Here is a 14,141-nt window from a genome sequence, read left to right as displayed (position 1 = left end):
AGTCTATATCTATGTTTGGGACTATTAATAAATGTTGGGAGTACTTTGAGTGTACATTTCCGTTTGATGGGGAATATAGCACTAGAAATCACTAGTTAGGATGTAAAACAATGAGAATGATTGGTTTTAAACAAATCTGTGAGCTAAAAAGTTAAACTCGAAGCTTAATTATGAACTATTCCTATGCCAGGTGATTTTACAGCATGTAAATTGTGTGGAAATATGCTTTCTTCATAACATTTTCATAATGTAAAAAACCATCTACAGTTGCAAGAGACAATCAGGTTTATTAAATATCACAACTAATCTCTCATGTAAGGATCCCAATTGAAAATAGATTTCTGTTTCTGTGAAGGCGAAGTAGACCTAATAGCTGTCATACACCCTAAAAAGATAACTTAATTGAAAATGTGAAAGGAAAAAGGCAGGAACCTTTACAAAAGAGTCTTTATTTAGAGACGTTTACAATGAGTTAGCTTTAGCAAAAAGGTCCAGTATCCATATTGCACTCAAAAGATTAAGGTTTTCTTTTCGGCAAATCCCTTTTACATGCATCTAGACATAAATGAGCCTTTATCTAGTACAGTTCATCGGTCCTCTCAGAATGTAGGCCTACTCATAAACGTTCATGCTCATCTGTCATACCATATACAGCACAACAGAATGTGGAGTCAGACTTATTCACTCCAGCTTTATCACCACACAGCTAACGTTTGGCATCTTAACGAACGCACCAAAGAACTTTTGGCAACATGAAAAAACACTCTCAGAGAACAAGAAGAGGCAACACAACTAAGCACACATATAACTCTTTACATTGTCAAAGCTTGTTTCTTCATCCTTTTGACTACATTCACAGGCACACAGCATTGCAGGTGGGCCAAAAGAAGCCTGCAGCAGAGGTCTGATTTATGGGAACTGCAGAGTTGCTACACAGAGTGGCAAAGGTGCCACCTGATGAGATTGATGACAGGAACAGACATGTTTTTTTGGCTTGGACTAGGGTACTAGTACCCCTGGGTAAAGTTATAGCCGGTCTCTGAGTGGAGGCTGGAGCCTGAAGCAGTAAAACTGTAGGCAGCATAGGCGACCACAGAGCCCAACATCAGTCCAGACATGTAGGACACAGTCATTATGTTCCCTGTGGGGGAAAAAAATCACATGAACTCAAGTTAATGACTGCATCTCTAGAGAAGAGATTATAAATGCATCCTTCTGAAGGTTTAGGCTTACATACAAGCACCTGTTCATCTTCATAGACTTGTGCATTTATACTCTATGAATCTAAATGGGGTGATAGATTTACCTGCCAGTTCCCTCTGCTCAGGTGCCACCTTGCCTGCGGCATGAATCATGGGAACACTGCCAAAATAGCCATTAGTGATGCCCATGAGGAGAGAGAAGATGCAAGGCCATGCTGGGTGGCTAAAGGTGGGCTTCTGAGCCGGATACACACACAGGATGAACAGAGGGATGAAAACTACTCGCACACACGAGCAGAAGAGAAGACGAGTCCCGTTCCATTCATACGGCACGGCTGCCACGATCTAGACACAAAGGAGAGACAAAGTTAGGTGTCAAATTACTTCAAAGAATGTAGAAGATGACATATAATCCGTAATGTCATAATGTCAGTGAACATACTTTGCCCACAAAGTCGGATATGTTGAATATGGCCATGATCAGGATGGGCAGCCATTCCCCCAGTGTGACATTCCTGATCTCCGACTCCAGTCCAGGAAAAAGACACAGGGTGATGAAGTAAGTGACGGCAATAGACAACATGTAGGTCCAGATCACACGGGCAACCACATATCGATGCAGGACCATGTCTGCAACAGAAGGGGTCACTGCTTGATTAACCAATAACATGACTTTTTTTTAAAGAAATCAATACTTTACTTTAGGAAGGATGCATAAAAAAAAAAAAACATTAAAGACTTTCATACTGTTACAAAAAGTCAATTTCACATGAATGTGTTCTTTTGAAATTTCTATTCATCAAAGAAAAAGATGTATCTTGGGTTCCACAAACATAATGAGAATGAGAAGTATTTCTTAAGCAGCAAATCAGTATGATTTCTGAAGGATCCTGTGACACTGAAGACTGGAGTAATGCTTTCATTGTGTGATTTCACTCTCATATTATCGTGTATTATACATTTTTCATATTTACATATTATATAGTTGCATTTTGTATATTTTTATTAAATATGCATTATGTATTATATTTTATATGTGTATATTATATAATTAATGAATAATAATAATATTTTCAAACTCAAAATTTGAATGGCAATGTTCATACAAATACTTGATTATTAGGAATGCAAGGTAACTTAGGAAAATAAGCAAAGCACAATAATTTTATAATAATACATTTATTTAATTTCATAGTGTGATTTCATTTTCATATAATTGTGTATTATATATTTTTATATTTATACAGTATATAGTTGCATTTTGTATATTTTTTAAATATATATTTTTATTATATTTTTTCAACCTTACACATTTGAATACAAATACTTGATTATTAGAAATGTATGGTAACTTATTATTATCTGAAAATACACAAAGCACACATGATAAAACATTATTAATGTATAATTTAGCAGATCTCATAATGAATATCTTTAGACAAAATTTTATAAAATTTTTAGTATTGAAAATATCAACCAAATCATTCATGAAAATGATTATTGATTTATTGGTATCAGTTAGAATTGTAATATTGATGCACTGCTAAACCATAATTTCTTTGTTAATAAGGAATAATATAGAAAATACTGTATTATAAATGAGATCACACCTTTGATGCCTGGCCAGCTCTGTTTAATCTTTGGTTTGGGCACATCAAACCTTACGTAAGTGTTTTCTCCAGCAAAATCTGTGCAGCCGTCTTCAGCTGGGGAAGAGCCCACTACGCCATTACCCTTGAAAACAGACAGGACATCTGAACAATTCATACTCCATACATTATATATCCGTTTATGACAGTGAAGTGACTATCAATTTTTTTTTTTTTTTTTTTTTTTAGTTCAATACAGCAAAAACCTTGCATTTTGTGATGTAACAAAAAAACCCACATCAGAAGCAGTGACTATATCAAGCAGGTCACTGTGACTTTGTAGAAGCGTGCTTTGCATTCAGATATTGTAACGCTTTTCTTGATGAACTAGCATTTCTGCAGGGCCTGCTTGAGGAGGGCCATTACTTGATTAAGTGTCTGGCTGAGCTAGTAAAACCACTCTCCTTAATTTGCTGAGAATAAAACGAGCATTCGGGTCTCACGGAAGCACAGACGAGGAACTGCTCAGGGGAAATACACCCTCAGAGTATCGTAAGCCACACATAAGCTCCAGCATAAACTAGCATTCAATAAATAATAAATAAACAGGCAACAATGAACAGTAAGAAACTTTATGATACATACATTTCTCATTCTGAGGTATTTTGTCTTTGCTAGATTAAATTCCAGTCCTTAGTCCAAAAATCTTCAAGCAAATTGTACTGGATTGCTGATGGATTTTTTTTCATCATAACTTGAATCTGAACATATACCCCTAATGGACCCTCTTCCATGCAAGAATTTCTATGACTGTGGTAACCTTTGAATTTCTGGACAAAGATGAAGAAATCTTTAGAGGAGGAACAGCTGAGTGCTTAGTCTGTCAGCCACAGGAAAAACATGAGGTTTATCTGAAGTGCTTTCATTTATTACTCCACCCAAACTGTCTGTGTTTGAGTGAGCACTTAAATCACGCTCTCCCTGTGTCCTTTTCAGGGCCGCTGAGAGCATAGTCATGGAGAGCACTGACCAGCACAAATGATTATATTCTGCATGACTATATTCTACATCCATAATCCTGCCCAATAACTAAACTTAAAAACTTCCTTACTAACTATTAATAAGCAGCAAATTAGGGGTTTATTGAGGCAAAAGTCATAGTTAATGGTTTGTTAATAGCGAGAATTGGACTTAAAATTTAGTGTGACCGGTAACTCTTGGACAGCTCATTTTAGGAAACGTGTGTTGAATTTCTATTTTGGATATTTTTCAGGTATAGATTTCAATGTTTTACCTTTGGTCCAGAATAATTAGTGTACTTGATTACAAGACAATGGCATGGAAGAGCATGCTTAAAAAGAAAATTCACTGAAATGTATTACTATTTATATAAAATATCCACATATTACTTGTGTATTATATATTTATAATTGCATTTTTATATTTGTTTTAAATTACATTAATTATGGATGATCTATTTCTATATTATATAATTAATAATAACAGTAGTGTTTAATAAATACAATAATATTTTTATAATTATATTTATATTGTGCATCATTACAGATCAAGCTGTAATTTTGTCAAATTATGCAAAAAGAGAGAAATTGTTATTTAACTGTGTGCATCAAAATTCACAAAATACTTTCTTCTGCCGAACACATTTTACACACAAGATATTTTAGAAGATTGTTGACATTTTTGAAATGATGAGAATATGACATTTGTCATATTTGTCAAACAATGGAATCACTATTGGAGAAAGGCCATAAATTGGTTCATAATGATATGCCCCTCTCAAATTTGGCATGCAAAACTTACAAATCTTACTTCTTCTGTAATGACATCATGGTGGACCTGGTACTGGGTCCCATTTTGTGAGTGGTCTTTGGCGTGGGACAGGCCCTGTCTTGCCAGACCCATGTAGTATTGGACAAAGCGTGTCCTTCGCACCAGGATGTGCAGTACAAAACACAGTAGCACCATACAGATGGAAATGACGAAGAAGATGATGGTGTTCTTCCTCTCGTTTTTGATCAGTAGTTTGGTGAAAATACGACTGAGTGAAATGATCACTCCTGCCGTGCCTATACAGAAAAAAACAAAAACAAAGAATGAGAATCTAGTTTTTGCATTTTACCGAAACATCATGGATTTGCATGACCACATCTGATAGCAAAAAGCCTCTTACTCTCTCCGGTCATCACACCCTGTGTGTAGCGCTTGGGAAGCATCCCCATGTATCCATAGAAACTGGACTGCTGCACTGGAGACGCAATAGAATGAGAATCTGTTATGGCTGGAAATGGTTGACAACACAATGTGAGCCTGAAAAAAGGACAGTCACTCCCAACATGCTTCTGCAGTCATGATGGCTTTGGAAAGAAATGTATGAACAAGTACCTGTACATCCAAAGGCCACAGTACCCATAGACATCAGATTGATGACGTATGACTGCTTTGTGGTGAACCTCTCCAGCCACACATCAAAAATGGTGACAAAAAGCAGAGGTCCAAGTGCAAAGAGGTAACCTACAAGAGATGAACTTGGATGTAAACAAATTTGACATAGCACAACTAAAGGCTGGAATTAACTACACAACTTTTCAAATCTGAACAGATTTTTAAAACCCTAGGCATCATACACGTACAGACTTTGTAAATAGTAAATAGAGGAAAACTGGCCATCATTAAACGACTGAGGATCACACACTACCAAACTTTAAAGTCGTTCCGATCACAACACACACACACACACACACAGAGAAATGTGCACCTTGCTAGAAGACGACTGACAAATGAAAACAATATGTTTTCTAAAATCGGCTGCAAATATCAAACATGTTTGATCTCCTCCATTTCTGGATGGAATCGAAGTCTGAAGTCTGTGACTTTATCATACACTACTTGATTTTCTATGAAATCTGTCAACACTAATCTGCAGACTGGCACTGACTTTTGGCAACTAGCGTGTACTTATCCAAACTGTAAATTCACGACTTTGTGTGCCCATATAATCTTAGCATTAGTGGTAAACAGATTTGGCTTGATGTCTGCAATGGAGGGCTCAGAGAGACTATTCTACTCGAACTCCAATAGCCCCTATAAACAGAAAGATAAATAAATAAATAAATAAAAATGCATAAATGGAGGAGATTGGGAGGAAGAGGGATGCCAAAAGAACTAATTAACGACGGAAGTGGTAAGAGGCTGTCTTTTATACTTGGATATTAATTGGAAGATTAGATGGGCGTACTCCTCCCAAAATTACGTTAATAACTTCACTTGGAGGAAAATCAGGGCAAAAATTGTGTAGTGTATTCCAGCCTTAAGAAAAAAAAATGATGCATTGAAAGTCTGCAGGATTGGTGTAGAATTTACTTTGAAACAATTTTCACTCAGAAATTACTAGTAAATTTCACAAGTGATTAGAAAGATATTAAAAGTAACACTAAATTTAACATGGACATTTTAAAGCCTGAAATAGTATTTACTTTTGAAAAAAAAAAAATTTGTGTTTGCAAACAATATCATATAATATTTTATTATATTATAGAATTTGGTCTGTTTCAGAGGGTTTTGGAAGGTATAGTTTTCCTTAAAATCATTTACTCTCCCTCATGTCTTTCACCCTCGTGACATTTTCTTCTATGAGATATAAAAGAGGCTATTTTATCAAATCTCTCAGTGTTTTTGTCCATATAATATAACCCATAATGGGGTCCAAAACAACACAGGACTCCACTGACTAACATTGTACAGAAAACATATTTTCAATGACTATCTTTTCCACAGACGAAGGAAAGTCACACAGGTCAGCCTGAAGGTGAGTAAATGATGACAGAATTGTTATTTTTGGGTGAAATATCCCTTTAAAAGCATTCAATTGACATGTTTTCCCCTGTTTGCTGCTTTTCACATCACAGTCCTTGATGGTTGCTAGTAAAGGGTTTGGGGTTGTGTGTGTTTTTCGTGTGTCATCAGTCAATTGGTATTGTCGTGGTGTAATTTTCCTGTGTTCATCTGCTGTTTGGGTTACATGTAAGCCATCTTCTTAGTGCGTATTCAGCAGTATTTGGTGAGTGTTGTTCCTCAGGTTGAGATGAGTGATGCAGCTGTCAGACTGGACTGTCACACCTCCTCCTCTCCCCTCAGGCCAATCAGCAGCCTCCTCCCCCATCCCTTTGTGCTTTACTGTCTGTCTGCTCTAAATAAACACACTCACCCACAGTGATCCTGGTGTGCAGGCTCAGCATCTCCACCAGGATATTGTTTAGGATCACAGCCACTAAGGCCACGAGTATATATGTTAAACCCATGTCAAACACAATGGATGTTCCTGAAAGACACAGAAGACAAAGAGGAAATGACCAAGTTTATTGCATTTTTTTGTTTACTGTCATACAGGAACCATAATAATGCTCAATCAAACTGATTTTTGACATCTTATCTTTATACAATGAAAGTACATGCATGATGATCGCTGGTCAAGTTCAGGTTTGCTTTAAAAAAGGCATATATATATATATACATATATATACGCATATATATAAATTGTTGTTGTAGTACATATGTAAAATTCAGAAATGATGCATTGAATTGATCAAAACTGACAGTAAAAATTTCCACAAAAATATTAAGCAACAGAAGTGTTTTCAACACTAATAATAAGTTTCTTGAGTGGAAAGTCACCCAATAAGAATGGTTTCTGAATTTTTGCAAATATAAAGTATTTCAAAATACTATTTGCTATACATATATACAATATATATTTGATTTTGATAAAAAATGCAGCCATGATGAGCATGAGACATCTTTAAAAACATTTACAAATCTTATCTATTTACACACACACACACACACACACACACACACATATATAATACATATAAAAAAATAACATTATGAGCAATTCACCATGAAAACACAAGTATAGAATATTTTAAAACTCACGAACATTAACAGAAATTGTACTAATATTTAATCATATTTAATAATATTATTTTTTACACTGAATTTTTGATCAAATAAATGCAGCCTTGATGAGCATAAGATACTTCTTTAAAAGAATTATCTCTCTTTCTATCTATCTATCTATCTATCTATCTATCTATCTATCTATCTATCTATCTATCTATCTATCTATCTATCTATCTATCTATCTATCTATCTATCTGTCTGTCTGTCTGTCTCTCTCTCTCTCTTTCTCTCTCTCTCTCTCTCTATATATATATATATATACACACACACACACACGCACATATCAAAATACAACATTATAATGAGCAATTCTGGCAAGCGCCATGAAAACACAAGTATAACAATTTTTAAAACTCACAATCATTAACAGAAATTTCAACCGTAATTTGTTTCATGTAAATGCTACTGAAGATGTAGATCCATCAATATAATGCAGTACCTTCAAATTTATGATGCAGGTAGTCAACATCTGTAATGAAGCTATTGTAAGGCAGCAGGAAGCCCACTCCAGCCAGGAGCATTGCAAAATAGATCCCATGGTAACGGTCATCTGGAACAGGTTCTTCAAACGCTATGCACAGAAATCACACACATTTGTATTCACAAACGAGTGAGAGTTATAAAGTCCTGTCTGTGTTTTATTTGTATGACATTTCAAAATATGTGCGTTTTACATATTTGTCTCTTTGAAGTATATTTATGCATATGTATGAGACATTTGACATTTTGCTCTCTCTCGCTTTCTGGATGAGGAACTGATTGATGGATGCACTTCTGTTCCTCTTGCTGGCTTCCTAATGGTTATACAACTTTAGTACTTTAACACTACATGCCTAATTTAAGAGATGGAAGAAATGAAATCATTACTAAAAATCTAAAACTTACATTTGACCAAAAGTTTAATATATATCTATATGCTTAACAGCCTAGCAAACTCTAAAGATCAATGTTTATGTTCTCCTGCTCCACTGATTTAATAAGCATGACCTTTGTAACCGGGCAACGTGAGGGGACAGCAGACTCTCCAGCTAACATGATTACACATAGCTAGTACACGCCAAGTATTATAACCTTTTAAACCAAGGTGAGTCTTTGCCAAACCAAAATCTGTATTATTACACATTGTTCGAGTACAACACATATGAAATAGTGACTCAAATTACATTTTGTAGTTACATTGAGGCACATTATATGCAGCAGAGACTCACCAGGTTCAGAAAGGGCCAGCACTCCTTTATCTGAGATGTCTTTCACCTGACAGTCCTCTTCCTCCAGCTGATAGCTCTCGAAACTGAAGCTCATCACCACATTGCCCTCGGGAGTCTGGCCAGGGGTGGCCTGTTTACGTCTCTCGACTCCTTTTGAGCCCATAGTCCTTCTTTCGGGCTGGAATATCTGCAAAGGCCTTCTTTAACAGTGTCAGAAATATTATCTGTAAGTGGATGAAAATGAAGAATATGTGTGTAAGCAACTTACAAAACAGATTAGATGCAACACATTACATTTAAAATATCTTGATATAATAATCAACCGCAAACTTTAAGGTATAGTTAAGATGTTTCATTTTTAAGTGTTGCCATCACAGAAGAAAAACATTCTAATATATACACTACCAGTCAAAATACATTCCACAAAAATATTAGCAAGCAAAACTGTTTTCAACATTGATAGAAGTAAATCAGCAAATTAGAATGACTTCTGAAGGATCACGTGACACTGAAGCTTTGCGATCACAGGAACAAATTACATTTTAAACACTAAAATTGAAAAGAATTGTTTTAAATACAATTATTTTATTTACATAAAAATAATACTTACACTTTATTTTAAGGTGTCTTTGTTACAGTGTAATTATACATTTAAGTCATGAGGAATATTAATTATCCATGTACTTACTATATGGCTAGGGTTTGGCGTATAGGGTTACTTGCATGTAATTATGCACAATCTATTGGTATTATAATAGTAAGTACATGTAACGTGTAACAAGGACACCGTAAAATAACGTGTTACCAAAATAATTTTTATTTTAAATATATATCATTTACATTTCATATTATTAAAATATATTCAGAATTATTTACATTTAGCATTTCTTAATATAGTTTCAAGTCAATAAAAACACCAGTAATTACCTTAATCACAAGAGATAATGCCAGTCTTAATAATTCTTAAACAACTAAATGACATCTAAAGATATTTCCATGTTTTAATTTGCATGTATCTCGGATGTTCATAAAGTTCAATACACTCACTATAAGCATTATGCCAAAATTTGAGTTTTTCATATTATTCTAGTTCACTGAGATGCCAGTGATGTCAAATTGGCTCTAGTGACTGAACAGTGAAGTGTAATCAAAGCATGTGAAGAGCTTTCTGTTAAATCAGCTGTGCCATGTGACCTTTCACTTTTGGCTATATGCTCTATGCCTTTGTGCAAGTAATGTCCTTTTTGGCTTTATTTGCATATGTATATGTGTGCATCATTAGTATTGTATTGTCAAGGGATATATTGCATCCCTGTGTGATCTATTTTAGGAAAAACAATCAGATAATCTAAAATAAATCTATATTCTTAATGCAAATCAGGCGAAAAGAGCCTTAGCCAAGATGCCACTGTTGGACATGCTATTGAAATTTTCCTCATCTTGGAAATCTGCCAATGCATCCTTTGAAGAGGCTGGGGCTGGCAATGCACGACTGGTTCAAAAGAAAAGCAATCTTTGATATCAGTGTTACGTCACTGACTAGAGAGCTGTTGGGCACATTTTGTGCCTCAACTGTGTTGCATTGTGATGATTAAAACCAAATGGAATAGTTAATTTGCCTGTAGACAAACACATAGACATACTGTACAACAACATATTCACAAAGCTGTCATGTAGCCCATATTATCATAGTGGCTGATGTTGATTAACTAAGATACTGTGTGTAAACAGTGCTGAGACATGGAACACACCTGCTGAACCATGAACTGTCGAGATGTGTCACTCATATTACTCTGCTTATTTATTACTGTCATTTTCTATATAATATGCACTAGAAAAAAAGTAAATATATTTAAAAATATATTATAAAATATAATAACATGTATTTTTAGGCTTGCTAAAAATGATGCAGAGATCCAATGATACAGAAGAAAGGGCTGATGAATGCAGATGAAGCATGTAAGAGGAACAATAAGAGGACCTGATGCTCGCGATGATTATTGTTGAGTTGTGTGTTTAACATAAGTTTTCAATTCCAATTCCAAACGATATGCGAAAACTAATAATGCGCTTCGCGATCAAAACTAATATGTTTAATTAGCTGTAAGCCAAAAAGCAGCTGTATGTCAACACGCTTTTTAGAGGGAATTTAATCACTTTCTTCTTTTCAAAACACACCAGCCCTGCGAGAAAATCTCTCATAATGTTATCTGCTATCTGTAGGCTGCTTTAATTGTTGCTCTCACAGGACTTGTTATACGATCAAATCGCAACATGTTATTCATCTAGCAGCGCTCGTGCATCATTTTAAAGAGACAAAAGCGATACAGTCATCCGAAACACAACAGGTTAAATCTTACCCCCGAACAATTAAATGTGTCTTTCCTCTCTTATTCGCATGTTACTCCGGGTAACCACAACCCTTCTTTACATATGAAGCATTTTCATCATAGGTGCGGTGTTGTTTGGGTGTAAATATCCTCCTGCACAAGGTGAAGAGGCACAGAGCCGCTGTCATTCTTCCGTCCTCCCTCCCACACAGCGGTCTGAAGCCTCCAGCTGTCTGCCAAGGCTTTCATTGTTGCTTTAAAGGAAACCTGCATTAGTGCACTTCATGAACCGCACTTATTTCCATACTACAATGGATAATAAATGCAAAACTAATCAATGATTACAGTGCCACACATTAAATATTTTTGAAAAACCTAAAACAAATAGGTCTATACATGTGATACTTAATTCTGATTGGTCAATTCAGCTTTCATTATTTCGGAATATTAAATCAAATTAAAGCTGCAAGCAGCGATGAAAGGGCCCTCGCACCCGGGCTCACCGCCATCACGTGGCCATATACAGGGAACAGCGGGCAATATGCTTTTGAAGTGGTAAATATAATGATTATAACTGAATATCGGCATGTAGATGTCTTCAAGCCAGGATTCCTACCAAACATGTGAAGTCTAGGGCAGATCGGACATTGCATGTTTAAGTTAGTGTGATTTCCTGTTACAGTTTTTCTCCATTGGTTTGGCTCATTTCTTGAAACAGAAATTACATTCTCAAAACTCTAAGATCATTTGGCAAAACACTCTTACAGTTTAGCACAACACTATAGCTCACCTGCAAAAGCTCATATCTCTTCCAAAACTGTTCACTCAGGCTTCAATCTAAATCCCTTTCTCATTTAAACAGTCAGTGTCTCCAAAATGGCAAAGATCCTTCTCAATAGCTTTGGCTCCTTTCTCGACACAGATCGGACATTCTCATCATTCTTGGTGCTTTTGTCAAAATAAACCTGGATGGTTGATCACAACAACATGGTTCACCTGCAAAAGCTCATATCTCTCCTAAAACAGTTCACTCATGTGTCAAAACTACATTTCTTTCTAATCTGAATAGAAAATGCATCGTCCCTTTGGCATTGTGTGAGTACTGCCATACAAAATGTTTAGATGTTTTGTCACTATGGCAGAGGACCAACAATATACAACAGAAAAGAGTAGCCTCCAAGGTTTGACATCACAGATTGCACTCACACTACCAAGGAAATTATAACCATTTTTTATTCACACGCAAAGAAAGTTTCATATGTAAAACTTCAGGACTTCAGGAGAAACTCCGTTGTCAGCAGCACTAAATTCCTGGGGGTGCACATCACAGAGGATCTCACCTGGACCACCAACACCATGTCACTCTCCAAAAAGGCACAACAGCGCCTACACTTTCTCCGTCGGCTGAAAAGAGCAAGTCTCCCTCCACCCATCCTCACCACATTCTACAGAGGCACCATTGAGAGTGTGCTGACCAGCTGCATCACTGTCTGGTACGGGAACTGCAGTGCTGCTGACCGCAAGACCCTCCAGCGGACAGTGAACACAGCTGCAAAGATCATCGGTGCCCCTCTCCCCTCCATCCTGGACATTTTCCTTACACAATGCTCCAGCAAAACCAACAGCATCGTAAAGGACTCCACCCATCCCTCCCACAGTCTCTTCCAGCTCCTACCATCAGGAAGACGGTACCGGAGCATCAGAGCCCGCTCCGCCAGACTGCTCAACAGCTTTTTCCCCCAGGCTGTGAGAGCCCTGAACTCAAACCACCCCGCCCCCCTCTGAAACCCCATGCAAACCCCTACCTCCTGAACATGGACCACCCCCCACCCCAAACCTTACCACACCAAAGAAAAACTGTATGGAACTTTAATTATTTTTTTATTTATTTTATTCTTATTTTTCTTTACACTATGGACACTCTCCTCTATGTGCACTATGGACACTTTACACTATGGACACTTACACTTTACACTATGTGCACTATGGACACTTACACTTTACACTATTTGCACCATGGACACTTACACACACTGCTGCGTGTGCACAATCCCACAAAAGACTCAGCAATATATGTATGTTTACATGCTCATGCACTACAAATCATCCTGCACTGTTCCCCAACCAGCTGCTGACTCAAATGTCTCTTTGCACATGTACAGTATTTGTGAAGCATTCGTATAGTTTGTATTTTTTATCTTCTATTTTTTAGTTTGTATAGGCTAATATTTATGTGAAGCATTCGTATAGTTGTATTTTTTATCTTCTATTTTTTAGTTTGTATAGGCTAATATTTATGTGAAGCATTCGTATAGTTGTATTTTTTATCCTTTATTCTTTTAGTTTGTATAGGGTAAATACCTATAGTATACTTATAGTTAAATCTGTTAGTAGTGTATAGGTTTATAGTGTTTTTTTACTTCATTGTTGTATGACTGTATTTATGTAGCACCGTGGTCCTGCGAGACACGACATTTCGTTCCACTGTATGTCATCAATTTATCAAATATTCAAAGAAATTCATATATGGTATTCATGGTATTATGTTCTTGACCAATTTTGACAATTGAACAGACAGTTGTGCATGCGAGTACTTATACAATGAAATCATGCTGACATGTTTTGGAGAGAATGATCATTAGACTGAGAATCAACTAATCAGTTTAGATCTACAAGATCTATTCATTTGGAAAATGTGCTAAATGTGGTCTAACTGTATAACTGTAGGCTACTTGTACTTAATCATTTGCAAAGATGCACTGAGACAATTGAGACATGTACTAAGGCATTTGCCATTTGATAAAATGAATGAGAAATGCCATTCTGTTGTGA

General features: G+C 36.2%; 1 protein-coding gene across 2 annotated transcripts; it reads right to left on the bottom strand.

Annotated features, from left to right (window-relative positions):
- Positions 1-429: 429 nt before the first annotated feature.
- Positions 430-11,546, bottom strand: LOC306848689 (equilibrative nucleoside transporter 4-like). Of its 2 annotated transcripts, none has more exons than XM_079383391.1 (11): positions 11,340-11,546; positions 8,980-9,203; positions 8,211-8,342; positions 7,017-7,130; positions 5,195-5,323; positions 4,983-5,057; positions 4,622-4,878; positions 2,813-2,936; positions 1,645-1,832; positions 1,307-1,547; positions 430-1,141 (listed from the first exon to the last, which is right to left on the bottom strand). In XM_079383391.1, the coding sequence occupies exons 2-11, from the start codon at positions 9,140-9,142 to the stop codon at positions 1,008-1,010; spliced, it is 1,557 nt and encodes a 518-aa protein (XP_079239517.1). In that variant the 5' UTR covers positions 9,143-9,203; positions 11,340-11,546; the 3' UTR covers positions 430-1,007. The 2 variants fall into 2 exon arrangements, with proteins under 2 accessions (XP_079239517.1, XP_079239516.1); XM_079383390.1 differs by having other exon boundaries at positions 4,613-4,878; positions 11,340-11,527.
- Positions 11,547-14,141: the final 2,595 nt, after the last annotated feature.

The sequence above is a fragment of the Barbus barbus genome, assembly GCF_936440315.1.
Source record: "Barbus barbus genome assembly, chromosome: 3".
Taxonomy (NCBI): domain Eukaryota; kingdom Metazoa; phylum Chordata; class Actinopteri; order Cypriniformes; family Cyprinidae; genus Barbus; species Barbus barbus.
The sequence above is the reverse complement of the archived record's forward strand: the minus strand, read 5'-3'. Positions and strand labels throughout refer to the sequence as shown.

What these genes read in the sequence shown, in the direction of transcription:
- LOC306848689 (XM_079383390.1), bottom strand. Translation starts at nt 9,142, where the DNA reads ATGGGCTCAAAAGGAGTCGAGAGACGTAAACAGGCCACCCCTGGCCAG. An exon ending in GCTGGCCCTTTCTGAACCTG is followed by an intron (nt 8,343 to 8,979) that starts GTGAGTCTCTGC and finishes TTCTGTGCATAG; the next exon opens with CGTTTGAAGAACCTGTTCCA. An exon ending in GGGTGTGATGACCGGAGAGA is followed by an intron (nt 4,879 to 4,982) that starts GTAAGAGGCTTT and finishes TTTTCTGTATAG; the next exon opens with GCACGGCAGGAGTGATCATT.